Below are 12,952 nucleotides of genomic sequence, written 5' to 3' on the forward strand. Positions count from 1 at the left end.
ATATTAAATATAAAACACTAGCCATATTTAATCATCCTTTGCTCCCCCCCCATCCCTCACCCACAAGGTTCCTATTTTTACCTCCTATGGAAGAAAAACACAGCAAGACAAAGCTAGATTGACAGAAACATAAGAACTTCTAAGACAATTTAAATGGTACTAAAATATGTGTAAGAGCATTTTAAGTAAGAAGAAGAAAAATCCACCGCTGCCAGCATCTCTCTGCTGGAAATCAAAAGGAAAACAGTAAATAATACCAAGAGCACAGTAATTTTATTCTGATCTGGTTCTGCCAAATGAATAAGGAATATCCAGAAATTAATGAAGGTAAGTAGTTATAAACTAAATCCTAGATCACACTTTTACACTGCAAGGTCAGGACAGATTTTCAAGGTGAATTACATGAGGAAAACCTCATGTGTTTTCCGTGCTTTTGGAGAGGAGGAAAATGCACATAAAACCTCACTTCCAGTTTTGGTTAGCATTTTCAAGCCTAAACTTCCTATACATACAATGAAACATTATTTTAAAACCTATGGCAGAGCATTATCTTCAATGCTTTAATAATAAAAATATAGTCATTATAGACTGAAAAGAGTGCTTGTAAAAATCTAGACTACATTTTGATCCTATATTCACAGTTAAAAATATGGTTTTCATTTCTTTCCATTCCACAACCTCTAAATGGAAATAAAATCTACAATAAGTCATCCCTATTAATCTTAGCTGGTATGTATTAAATAACATGGCTCTCCCTTTCTTTTGGTGGAGACTGCTTGCTGAGGAGGTTCCCGGATAATAACAATACAGATTATGACATTAGGGGAACGAAGGACCGAGAAGCTGTACATCAATGCAGACTGAACTACTTTGGATACACATTCTGTGTTGATTATGTTTATTCAAAATGTCACATCAAGCCTCCTTTTGTAAGGGATGACCTTAGTTTTCAGTATAAATGCTTAGCACGTCCACAGCTCACTATGATAACAATTCTTGTAGGTGACCACATAAGCCTAGGTAAAAGGATACACGTTGCAAAACAGGGACAAGTTGTATCAGTCAAGAGAACTTGCCTTGGCTGGCCAAGTCTGGTTCATAATGCTTGGATTTTTAAACTCAAGGGCAGGTCGTAATGAGTGGTGTTTAATCATATCTTCTTAGTGTATAAAGTATGTATCCACTCTGTAATGAGATCATGGTGATAGGCAATAAAATTTCTTGGGTTTGCTCCAGCAGCCACCATTCAATTCTGCATTATTATAAAACCCATCTGACCCTGCAAAGGCAAACTGTACAGAACACAAAAAAAAAGATGGATCAAAAGTGCATCCAGCACTTTTGGTAGCAGAAGTGTCTCTGGAATTACACCAGCAGCAGCTACTTTGGATAAAAGGGTAAAATCTATACAATATATTACCTTTCTAGATAATAGGAACAATCATGTTATAGGGTTTATTATTTTAATGACTTTGCAGTTATGAAAATGTTTTGATTTACAACAGACCTTTTTTTGTTGTTGTTATAATTTTCAGCTACTGACCAACAGCAATAATGATCCAAAACCAAAGAGGTTTTCATATAGGGTTACTCAAATCATATACAAATATAATAAATATAATATATAATACAATATATAAATCTATTGAGTGACATTAATGCAAATTCTAGGTATGTAAATGTTAGGTTATTAACACGCACTGCAAATAGAGCTGTATTGGTTCACGTAAGTAAAATGTTCTCTCCCAAATCACTCTAAGCAGCTCACATGTTCATATCAATTTACTCTTTAGCATATGAAACACTTCAGCTCCTGTTTCTTAGCATGCTTACCAGCTTTCACTCACAGCATCTTACTAGTAATTTTAGTCTGTTGCTGTCAACTGATTTGTGACAAATACTGTGTTGGATTAATTTCATTGATAGCAGATGACCTGGACACTCTATTACTAGAATTTATTTACAGAAAAATAAATTCTCAGCATACTTATATAATGCTTCTGCAGAAATTCTTTCTGACCTATATAGGTTAGTTGGTTATCAGAAAGATTTCTAACTTTCTAATGATCCTTTTCCTACAAAGCTCTATTGAGAAGCAGTTTACAGGTCAGTTCCATAGGCCACTCTGGTTTCTCACTTAGTATTTCATGTCTTAGATCTTACGAGATCAAACATTTATAGTGATCCTACCACAGATGCATGCAGTGGTCCTCAGCAGATTTGGAATACGTGTAGATTGAAAAGTTATTATTCATTGAATTAAGAGCTGGTTTTTTGAGTTAATTTAATTATTTCTTCAGAAATAACCAAGAAAGTCAGAATGGACGGCTAACTAACCCTGTAACAAAGTTCCACACCTGGAGTTGTCTTCAATTCTAAACAATTTTCTGGGCTGCAAAACCACTTGGGAGCTTCAGTCAGAACTGAATATAGCCCTGAACCTTTCTAGATAGGCTATACCAAATAAGACATCTGTTCTTTGTCCATGAACTGTACAGCAAGTCATTTTTAGCTGCAGTTAAAGGTGTTGGTGACTCTTAGACTGAACTGTTTGAGTGACTTTTCTTGAAGATATGGTATGCAGAGGAAAACAATCAGCTCAGGCACTTTCAGAAGGAAGGACTTAGCCATGAGGCCTAAAAGAGAAACCCTCCAGGACTGACAGGAAAGCGACTGTTGTGGCAGCCTCTGGCTACACAATTCATTCCCATAAGAAATTTTTCAGGGGATGACTCATTTAGACTAAAAAAATTTCTTTCTGTTTGAGTGCCTAATGAAGCATAGAAGTTGAAATCCTATTATACTTAAATTTTGGTTGGGTAACTCCTGGGTTTAAGACTCTTAATTTTATGAGACCGCCCAGGCATGATGACCCTTCCCTATTTAAAGGCTATGTTCACCTATATTTACAGGATACTCCCAGATGCATGCTGGTGAACATACTTTAAATGGAAATAAAGCAAAACGAAGAGCCAGTAATCTTTACTTTACATAGATATGTCTTAGCAATCTGAGTGTGCAACAGTTTGCTATGCTTTTAATAACTTCAGTAACTGTGGCTTTTCCTTTTTCATATATAATATGCAGTACTGATTTTCCCTCTGAGTTATCATTATTCTTCACCAATGCCCTTCTTCTGATTAATGTGAAAGTGAAAATATATCAGAGATTGTCCCAGAAACAGCCTGTAAGAATTACAATCAGTAACTCATAACAGGTGAGATACAACCCTGGCATAGAAAAGAGCTTAGTTTGCCCCAGTCAAAGAGTTTTATATGATAAATTAGTAAGACTAATGTTTCTAAATTACTATTACTCTACTTCATATTTTTCCATGGAAATACGTTTCATTCTGCCAGCAATCTGTTCCAATGGAACCACTGCAAAACAAAAAGTGTTGAAACATTCATCTTCCATTCTAAATGGAGTGTGTTTTTAAATTTAGTCCAGTTTTATCTTACTATGAGAGAGCATTTAAAGAGTAGCAGCTATTATACCCTGGTAGGCTAACATAGGCATATTTGGTGGCTACTGATGAAGGGACTTCTTGTATTTGTGGGCAAGACTTCCAAAATAGGTTAACTTATGGTTAGATTTCTAGGTGTGTATTTAGGAATTTAAATAGAAGGTACTGGCTGCTCCACAGTGTTTTTGAAACCATGTTGCCTATTAAAGGCATAATAGCCTACAGTTAGTGAGTTTTCTCAAAATTTTGTATCTTCATAATTCTAAGTGCTCATTCTAAGGACTCTCCATGCGTTATATAGATGGTCAAAATTAAAACTACTATGATGATGGTTTCTAACTGATGCTCATTAGGAGGCTAATAGCTTAATGAATGTAAGAGCTGAAAGTATTTTTATGAACAAGAAAAAAAAAATCATATGAAGGGGTGGCCAGTATTCAGTTTCTGCTGCTGACGTCTCAGAACAGAGCTGACAGGCCAGAAAAAGGGAGAAACATTTTTCTTTTAAAAACATTCTTGAATACAGACTGTGTCAAAGTTCTTCTACATAGTAGTTTTTTGTTTGTTTGTTTGAAGCTACCATTTGTCAAGCTGTTTCAGCAGTTATCCTTCGTGAAACCCGACAACTTCCCCCGTTCACGTTCCTTTTCCCTGATTATTAGGCCAGTTGCTGATCCTGACAACAGCAGCAAGCAGGTTCATTTACCAGATAGACCTAAGTTTACTAGAACATAGGCAGCAAAAACTGTTGCCGTTGTCCCAGAAGGTCAACAAAAAAGTCTTCACTAGCAGTGTTAGAATCTGGATTTGAACTGTTAGACTTTTGACCTTTAGAACACAGTGCAAGACCCGCCTATTACTAGAAATTTGCACTATTTCTAATGCAATAGGAATATTTTCGTTCTTGTTTTTACCATTGCACATTTTAGTTATTGTCATTGTGGGCAGTTGTGATGGGATAACTTTTAAGAACAGAGATACAGGTAATTATTATCTGTACTTAATTTACTGTGTTCATCATCTGTTACACACTAATACAGGAATAAATGTCAAAAAGCAGGAATTCAAAAGCACATTATGCACAAGATGCTTCAATGAGCTCCCCAGTTCTTAGAAGAAATGGATGCTATTACCTTCTCACCACAGGCTCTAGTCTCTCTATCCCAAGCAATGATTCCCTGCAGTCCTGTCATCCAGGCACCAGAGGAGGATCAGAAACGCTCCAGTCCTTAGCATTTCCTACTGACTAGCTCTGGGCAGATCTGTACTTCTTCAGAGCTTTTAGGATTGGCAGTTTGAGAGCTGCCTATCTCCTTGCTCACTGCTGAGAGCCCATAACAGAACAGCAGCACAAGACTGCATTCTGGGAACAAGCACCAAAAGCATCAGATCTGCAGTGCCTAGTGTCAATACTTTTCATTGGCATTGACCAAAGGACTTTACAGAACTACATGTTATGTTTTGTGGGCTACAAACATGAGCCACAGAGCATCTTCTAAGTACAAACATGAAGCTGCCTGAAGTAATTACATAGTGCTCCTGAAAATCAAGTTTCCACCCTGTCCGCCCCTTAGATAGCCAAATAAAAATTTGTGAGACTAACTGAATGTATATTGCCCATATATATTCTTCTAGAGCCATATTTTCCAATGAAAGGCTGTTTTACATATTAAAAGCTTTCTTGCATGTTATCTTTAAAATGAATCATTTAATTGGGATCTTAGCTGATGACATTTTTAGAGGAAGGTGCTTTCATACTGAATGCCTACAAGAACTAGAGATTATCCAGACGCATACAGGAATGCTTTACATGGCCTATAATTGAGTGTTTCGCCAACAGAGGGCTTGTGCAAAACTGCTCAGAACTTCTTCATCCACATCAGTTATTTGGAAATTTTTCATTCTCTTCATATACTGCAAAACCTTCCTACGCTGCAAGCATATTAAATACATATTAGCCTTTCAAAGAAAATAAAAACAGACTATGCATATGTGGGACTCATTTTTGATACTCACCAACTCATTATCTTCTCTCCTTTTAAAGACCAATCTATAATACTCCTACAATAAATAAATAAATAAACCCCACATTAAGACTATTGGGAAACTTGCCTATATACCGTTAATGAGGTTAACCTGCAGGCTTACTTTAGCTGAAGTACTCAGCAAGAATTAAGAAATGTTCTTTCTGTTTTTTGATATTTTACACAACTCTAGAGTGTAACCTATATTTTGAGGCTGTTATTTCATTTTGCATGATACATTTTTCAATGCTTAAAACAAAACCTTCTTTGAGACCAGAAAGATTGTATCAGGAAGACTTCCGAATCACTTGTTCAGCAACATAGGCTATAATTGAGCACTGAAGACCTGATCCTGATTCCATAAATTGTTTCATTTATTAGCTACAAAGGACTGAGCCAGTTTCTTTATCTGGTGTAGTCCTCTATTGATCCACCAATTTGCAATATTTTAATATCCATCTCAATACTTCTGTGGAGTTATTCCTACTTCACACAACAGCAGAACATACCAGAACTGCAGTCCAAATGTCTAACTATGTTGAGGCCTCTGGTAAACATTCAAAAAGTTTGTTTTATAAAGATAGTGGAGACAGTATTCCCAACTGTGAAAATCAGCAAAACAAGTATTATATTGCCAGAGTATCCTGTTTCTATTACCATTTCAAATAAACAAAGTTACTTATTTGGAAATAATTCCAATAGACTTCAAAAATATCTCTTAACAAATATGAATTTTCAAATGTCAAACATATGGCCGTTGTCAGTTTGTGTTTACATTGCTATAAGCAATGAAATACATTTAGAAAAGCAAAACACAGCTAAGGGCAAGATTTACAAATGATGCCATTTAAAGTAGCCCTATTTAATTTCCTAGAGAAACAATTAAATGATTTTTATTAACCATACAACTCAGAAATTATTCTCACTGATGTCAAAGGTTTTGACAGCAAAATGTTTTGTCTTCCTTTTGATAGCGAGACAAGAAAATCGGTCCCAATTCTATACCTTACCGACACCAGCAAGACTACTGCTTAACTACTTAAATAGACAGGAAAGTTGCAGAACTTCGAGTGTGTTTTTTTTCTTTTTTTTTCTTTTTTTTTTTTTTCTCTTCTTCTTCTACTAAGAATGCTTGATAACTTATCCTCATACAGGTGAGGAGAGAGAGTGAATAAAACTTAGGTTATGGCAACACTTTAACAAAGTGACCATGATTTGATTTATAACTGCAGTTAATTCATATTCAGTCTGCCAGTGTTGTTTTTCATAACAGGATTAGAATCTTCATTTTTAATCATATTTTACAATATACCTTTTGACTTGCTTTGTAGTAAACACTTCTCTTTCATAAGATTAGCTCCGCCAAATAACTTCTACTTCACATACTGTATGCATTAACACTTTGACATACAGTCAAGCCCCAGACCTAGAATTTACAAAGATTTTTACAACCCCTTATGTGTGATAATGTAGTAAAACAAAACAAAAAAGTACTGTCAGATTCTATTACTATTGTAATAACAGGGTCAGCAATTAATACTTACATTTACAGTCTGTAAACTTGGTATTTAATACTGCGTGGTACAGTCATAAGCCCTTTCAACAGGCATGAGTGTTCACCTAATTCCTTTTAAGTGGCTGCTGTCTTATTGTGTCCATCCAGAGGGCAAATCTGTATCACTGCACAACACTTCATCCTTAGAAAGAGAGGCTTCATCCTTCACTTGAGATTTCACCCAAGCTCTGGGTGAAAAATTGAAATTTGAAAACAAATTTCCCCATATTAGCAACAAATATACAGAATAACAATAAATTAACCAATGCTGGGAGGATTTCTTCTGAAAAGAAAGAGAGCTCTACAGAGAAAAGCAACTTCTTAATCTTGCTGGCAGATGGAAACCCTACTGTTCACCACTGTACAAAACAAATCCAGGAGAGACATAATTGTTCCAGTATGTTTTAGGTATAACTTCAGTTCAGCGGTAGTGTCAGGGCTCTTTTATTATGCTGCAACCTTGTCGGAATTAAGGGCCCTATTTTGAGGAGGCCAAATAACTTTGGGCAAGACAACTGCAATACTGAATATAACGACTTCTTTACTACATTTTACAACTGCCACGGGTATTAACAACATTTTCATTTTTTTTTTCAGCAATCATAAAACACCATAGCACCAGAAAATTTTACATCAAAAATTATTCTTTCTAGTGACATTCCAATAACAGGTGCTAGAGCTAGACATGCTTTCAAACCAAAAGCACTGAACATTTGAGTGTATACAATATGCACTTATATTCAGTTACATTTATTAGATATACACAAAACTGAGGTTGAGAAATACACAAGTTTTCTTTCTGCAGAGCTAGTAAAAAGACAGCTTCCTGCAGTCTGAATAGTTCTTTCTGGGATCCTTGTGAAGTCTCCTTCTAAATTAAATGCAAAGATTCATGCTCTAGAGAACTTACAACAAATACCACTCATTCTTCTGTCAGATGTCTGCTACTGAGGTTGAAATAACTATTTTACCTTCAAAATAATTTTTAAAGTTATATATTCTATATTATATATTCTATAGTAAAACAGATATATGCATGTAAGTCTCTCTTGCACTATACTGGGAAGACAGGACCATTTCACCTGCTGATCCCTGGGACTCAGAAAAACTTCAGCTAGGACCACGAGCTGAATCCAGTCAAATATCCCTTTGATTTTATCATTTTTGTGAGTATTTATTTGAGAAAGCCCTATATGCCCTCTGTTTTTGAAGGTTAATAGCATTTTATTTGACCAAAATTAACATGCAAAACTGTTTCACTGTAAAAGAACAATTAAAGTGTTTCACATTCTATTTCAACCTTAAATTGAACCGATCAGTTAAGAGCAAAAGTGCTTTATATCACTAACAGTTCTAAGAAGAGATTCATCCTTTTTTAGATAAAATATCTTTTTTCTTTTCTTTTTTAATACAGGGTTAGAGTGATCAGATACATTAAACAGTTTTCATTCAATAAACAAATCCACATCTTCTCAGTGTAACTTACTAAGCAATTACAATTGAGTAATAATGTTGAGTCCACAAAGAAAACTCTCCTTTTGCCATTACTGGTGGACCCAGGTCTGCATTCCTTCTGCACCTAGAACTCCCACCAGTTTCCAGGCTTGTCTGCGAAAGCACAAGGAACTTTTGTATTTCCTAAGATGGCTGTAAAAAGTATCTCTGGTATACTAGAAACCAACATGCTTGTCACTTACACAGAAGGTCCCAAGTATATACACTGTATATATAGCTTCACAGATTCATTTTCAGGAAGAATTCTTAAAACTTCTTGCACTCAGAGTAAGAGCTGGATTTCTAGTTGCTTAAAAAGCTTATAAATAATAAAAAGTCTGATTTTTCATTTCTTGCCCATGAAAATTAAATCAGTATCACAATAGTGCATTGACGCCAGGCCCTTACAAAAAATTTATAGCGTTGAAGCCACACCATTTTGACTAAATGAGTTTATTCATTCCAAATACATTACCAGCAGATTTAGTATTAAAGGTGAGGAAGGGGAAGGGAAATCAAAGGATGTCTTTTAAAATACTGAATGCTGTTTACTTTTGCCAAGTCATAAAGCAAAAATATTTTCTAAAAAGAGCTGCTTAAGAGTTGGTGGGCACTAAGCTGACCAAATATGAGTCACCAGCTTTCCCATTCAGTTCCTTCTAATTTCTGTAACTTTTCCTGTCAAAACAACAAATAACTCAAACAGACCTTCACACCCCCTTTCTTGGTACTGTGACGGACACCTCATACTTCTCTTTCTTTTCTGTGTTAAATAAAGCAACTTGAAAAAAGGACAAGAATTTTAGGAATCTTTTGAGGTTTCTCTAAATGGAATAGATTCTGTTGTCTTGAAAAGAAGTCACCGCTGCAGGATCCACACTTATATGAACACGCAGTGAAATTTTCTCTACATTTCTTTACAAATGGATATCTTTATGAAAAGACAGTTGAAGAATATAGGATCCAATTTAACAGAATTTATAAGGGCAAAGATTCGTATTTTACCCTGGTCAACCCTTGCAGCATTTTCATTTGGTCATATTGTTTGCCCACTGCAGTACGCTATTTTATTATTTCTCAGTATTTTCCCTCACCTACTTTCAAACGTTAGTCATTACATCCTATTTTATCTTTGAACTACTGTAAATAAGATTAGAATACATAAAAGATGATTCAGAAATATCTCCCTTGTACTCCATTAGGGAAATTAGGTCAAATTCTACTCTGTAGTCAGTGGAAATACTCTGACTTCAGTAACAGAGCATGCCCTAAACACACAGCTCCCTAATCAAATGAACTTTTAGAGAATACAGTATTCCACGTACCAAATTCTCTTCAGTATGCTTCTACAAATGTGAAAAGACTGTAGTATTACTTCTGAAATATCCTTTATAAAGGACGCTAGAAGAAAAGGTTTTTAATAGGGCTTTTTCATTTTTAATTAAGTTACCAAACAGCTAAAAACTACTTACTGTGCCAAATGTTGCTGAAAATATTTCACAGAGTACCTGCTAACTTTTCTTTTTTCCCTGGACTGCTTGGGTTTAGATTTTTATTCAACTTTACACAATATGTTGGACACCAATGAAAAGATAATCTACATAAATCTTGCTTACTAAAGAAAATTCTACTGCAGCCGCATGAAAAGTAGCATAATACTCTACCATGTCTTTGTGTACAGATTTCTTTCTTGAATAGATTTAGTTTTGACGTAGCAACGAGGAGTCGGACCTTTCAAGCTCGGCGAAGTCAACTCACCCTCAGCGCAACTCCACCGGGGTCCGTGGAGCTGCCGCGAGGCTGAACCGTGACCCCGGCCGGTCCCTGTCAGCGGCTGGGGCCAGCAGGGGGCAGAAGCCCTGACTGATCTGACACCGCCAAGGTTGTCCCCAGGTATAATGGGCTTCAATGGAAACCCTCATCGCCTGACTGCGCTCCCCCTGCGGCGCCCGTTGATTCAGAAAGCAGAGGTTCGGACGAAGAAATACCTCGTTAAGATAATAAACGCGCAAAAATTCAACCTTTCTTGGCGGCGGTGAGTTAACCCCCTTCGTGAGTGTCAGACACGCCGAAAAATAAAAGCCTCAGCCCCGGCCCTCAGCCTCACACCCGGCCACACCAGAGCGGCCCCGAGCAGGTCTGCTCCTCCCGTCTCGCCCCCGAAACCCTTTACAAAGGAAAAAGAAGTGAGGGGAGAATGAGGAAGACCCGAGCAGGGAGCCTCCACGCCCGGCTCTCCCTTTCCTCACCCCTCAGTGAAGGCAGTTACTTGTCGCCGCTCTGCAGCCGCTTGGAGAACTTCAGCGGCACAAGGACTCTGGGTTCAATAAGACTGAAAACCATAGTCACGCTCTGCAGCACTGACGGGAGATCACCGCATCCAAGTATTTCTTTCACTCCCCGTCCTGCCGGCACATCCCGGCCCGCAGCAGCGCTCGGGGCCGTGCCCCCCGCCCTGCCCGGGCACCCCGGCGGCTTCCGGCCCTTCCTTACCTCCTCTGACCTCTGCAGCCCCGAGGAGGGCGGCGAAGGCGACGAGCACGGTCACCGCCGCGTCCCAGGGCCGCCTTTTCGTTTTCCATCGCGTGGACCATCTCTGCACCTCCATGCTGGGCGCCCGCAAGCGTGAGTTCAACCCGAGCGCCTTCGGTTCACACCAGCTCCGTGCTACCCCAGTATTCCCGGAGAGGACGTCTCCTATAGAGCCATGCGCGACGCACCACCAGGGATTCCCTCTCTCTCTGTCTCTGCCCCTCTCTCTCTGTCTCGCAGGCCGCTCCGCCCCGTCCTCCCCGACAGCCCTGCCTTCAGACTGACGGGAGGCGAGGGGCTTTAATCAAAACGCGGAGAGCGCCGCATCCCCCTAAAGGCAGCATCCCAGCGGAGGGCTGGGCGAGCGGCTGGCGGGGCCACCCCCGCGGCACGACTGACAGCCCGCCCGCCGGCCGCAGCCCAATCGCGGCGCTGCCACGGCCACCCGCAGAACCGCCCCGCCGCCGCCACACGGCCCGCTCCGCGGAGAGCGGCCCTCGCGGGGGCTCGCGGAGCCTGAGGCCGGGGGATGCCGCCAGGGCGTCCCGGCCCGGGCCCAAGCACCGTCGCCCCCTCAGCGCCCCCGCCCCGGGCATGCGCAGAGCCGACGGGGGGCGACGCCGCGGGCATGAGGAGAGGGGCGGGCGGCGGGGGAGAACGGCCCCGGGGGGGAGAAAGCGGGCGGGGAGCCGGGGTGGGGGCGCCTGGGGTGCCCTAAATGGGAGACCTGTGGTCGCGTTTCGGTAGAAGTGCATCTCAAAACTGTAAAATTGGCCTTCCTTGAGGTCTTTCTACTCTACAGTAGAAAACGGTAGTGGTTACTCCTTACAGTAACTAATAAACAGATGGTTTAACCACAAAGTGTTACTGCTATACGTTAAATTAAACATCAGAAGTGTATCACCGTTTCCTACAGTTTTTTTTTTTTGTTTACTGTGCTGTAATCATATACCTAGCTCTTTCTGTCCTTGATTTTCTAACAGTTGGCATTGTCATTAGGTTTACAAATGAGGAGACCAAGGTGTGAGGCATGGTTACACCCAAGCTCCCTTCAATGTTAATTGGGTGTAGCTCTGTGAAGAGATACACCAGCTTGTAGCACTCAATGTAGTTAGCCACAGTGCAGCGGCAAAGCATCAAAATACCACATCTACACCACTTGTAGAAAACTTACTCCTTCAGAATTAGTCCAACAGTCATCTGCCTTAAACCCTAACCACATACAACTCCCCAAAAGTCAGGAATTAATTACTGTACTAATAGTACAAACAGTACTACGAACTGTTACCCTACCTGTGTTGTCCTCAGTGGTTTACTAGATGCTTCCTAAAACACAAAAAGTTAATTCCTTTGATGCCTTCTTCTCCATCGTTACAATGTCAGTAGGTAGTCCAAAAGGCAGTTTATTCTTTTCACTTAGTACTTTGTTACTGAAAAATCTCATATGCTGTAAAGTTTCAAGTTTCCTCTTGATGTTTATAAATCAGACATCCTTCTGTCACCAGCCTTCTTGCCACATCCAGTCTCATCACGTGTTGCCTGTGACACTTCTTTTTTGAGCCTTGCTATTAGCCTACAATGGCTATGTGGTCCTGCGTCAGTCCCCAGCGGAACAACTCAGACAAAATGCTGATCATTTAGCATTCCAGATTAAAACTTTAGATCTAGAAGGAAAATGTATTAATCTAGGTGAGGTAGAATGCTTACATTAACGTACAATTCTGCAGAATTCTGTATTAATTCTACACTAATTCAAGTACCAGAACCACATTTTCTAGTGCTAGTTCAGTTGTTTCTGCATGCCACCATATCAAACCGCATAGATTTGTAATAAATTACTATCACATTCAGCGGATGCAAGACAGAAGTTACATGCAGTTT

General features: G+C 39.4%; 1 protein-coding gene across 4 annotated transcripts in view; it reads right to left on the reverse strand.

The window, feature by feature from the left end:
• COL11A1 (collagen type XI alpha 1 chain) overlaps positions 1 to 11,623 on the reverse strand; it is a 139,836-nt gene extending 128,213 nt beyond the window's left edge. For 2 of the 4 annotated variants that reach the window (XM_083846303.1, XM_083846306.1), the window contains exon 1: positions 11,033 to 11,623. In XM_083846303.1, coding sequence (XP_083702429.1) covers positions 11,033 to 11,147 — 115 coding nt within the window. In that variant the 5' untranslated portion in view covers positions 11,148 to 11,623. Of the gene's footprint in view, positions 1 to 1,076; positions 1,177 to 11,032 lie in introns of those variants that run through there. The other 2 variants (XM_083846304.1, XM_083846305.1) reach the window with 2 other exon arrangements.
• Between the last annotated feature and the right edge of the window lie 1,329 nt (positions 11,624 to 12,952).

This window comes from Anser anser, assembly GCF_964211835.1.
Source record: "Anser anser genome assembly, chromosome: 8".
In the NCBI taxonomy this organism is placed as follows: Eukaryota; Metazoa; Chordata; class Aves; order Anseriformes; family Anatidae; genus Anser; species Anser anser.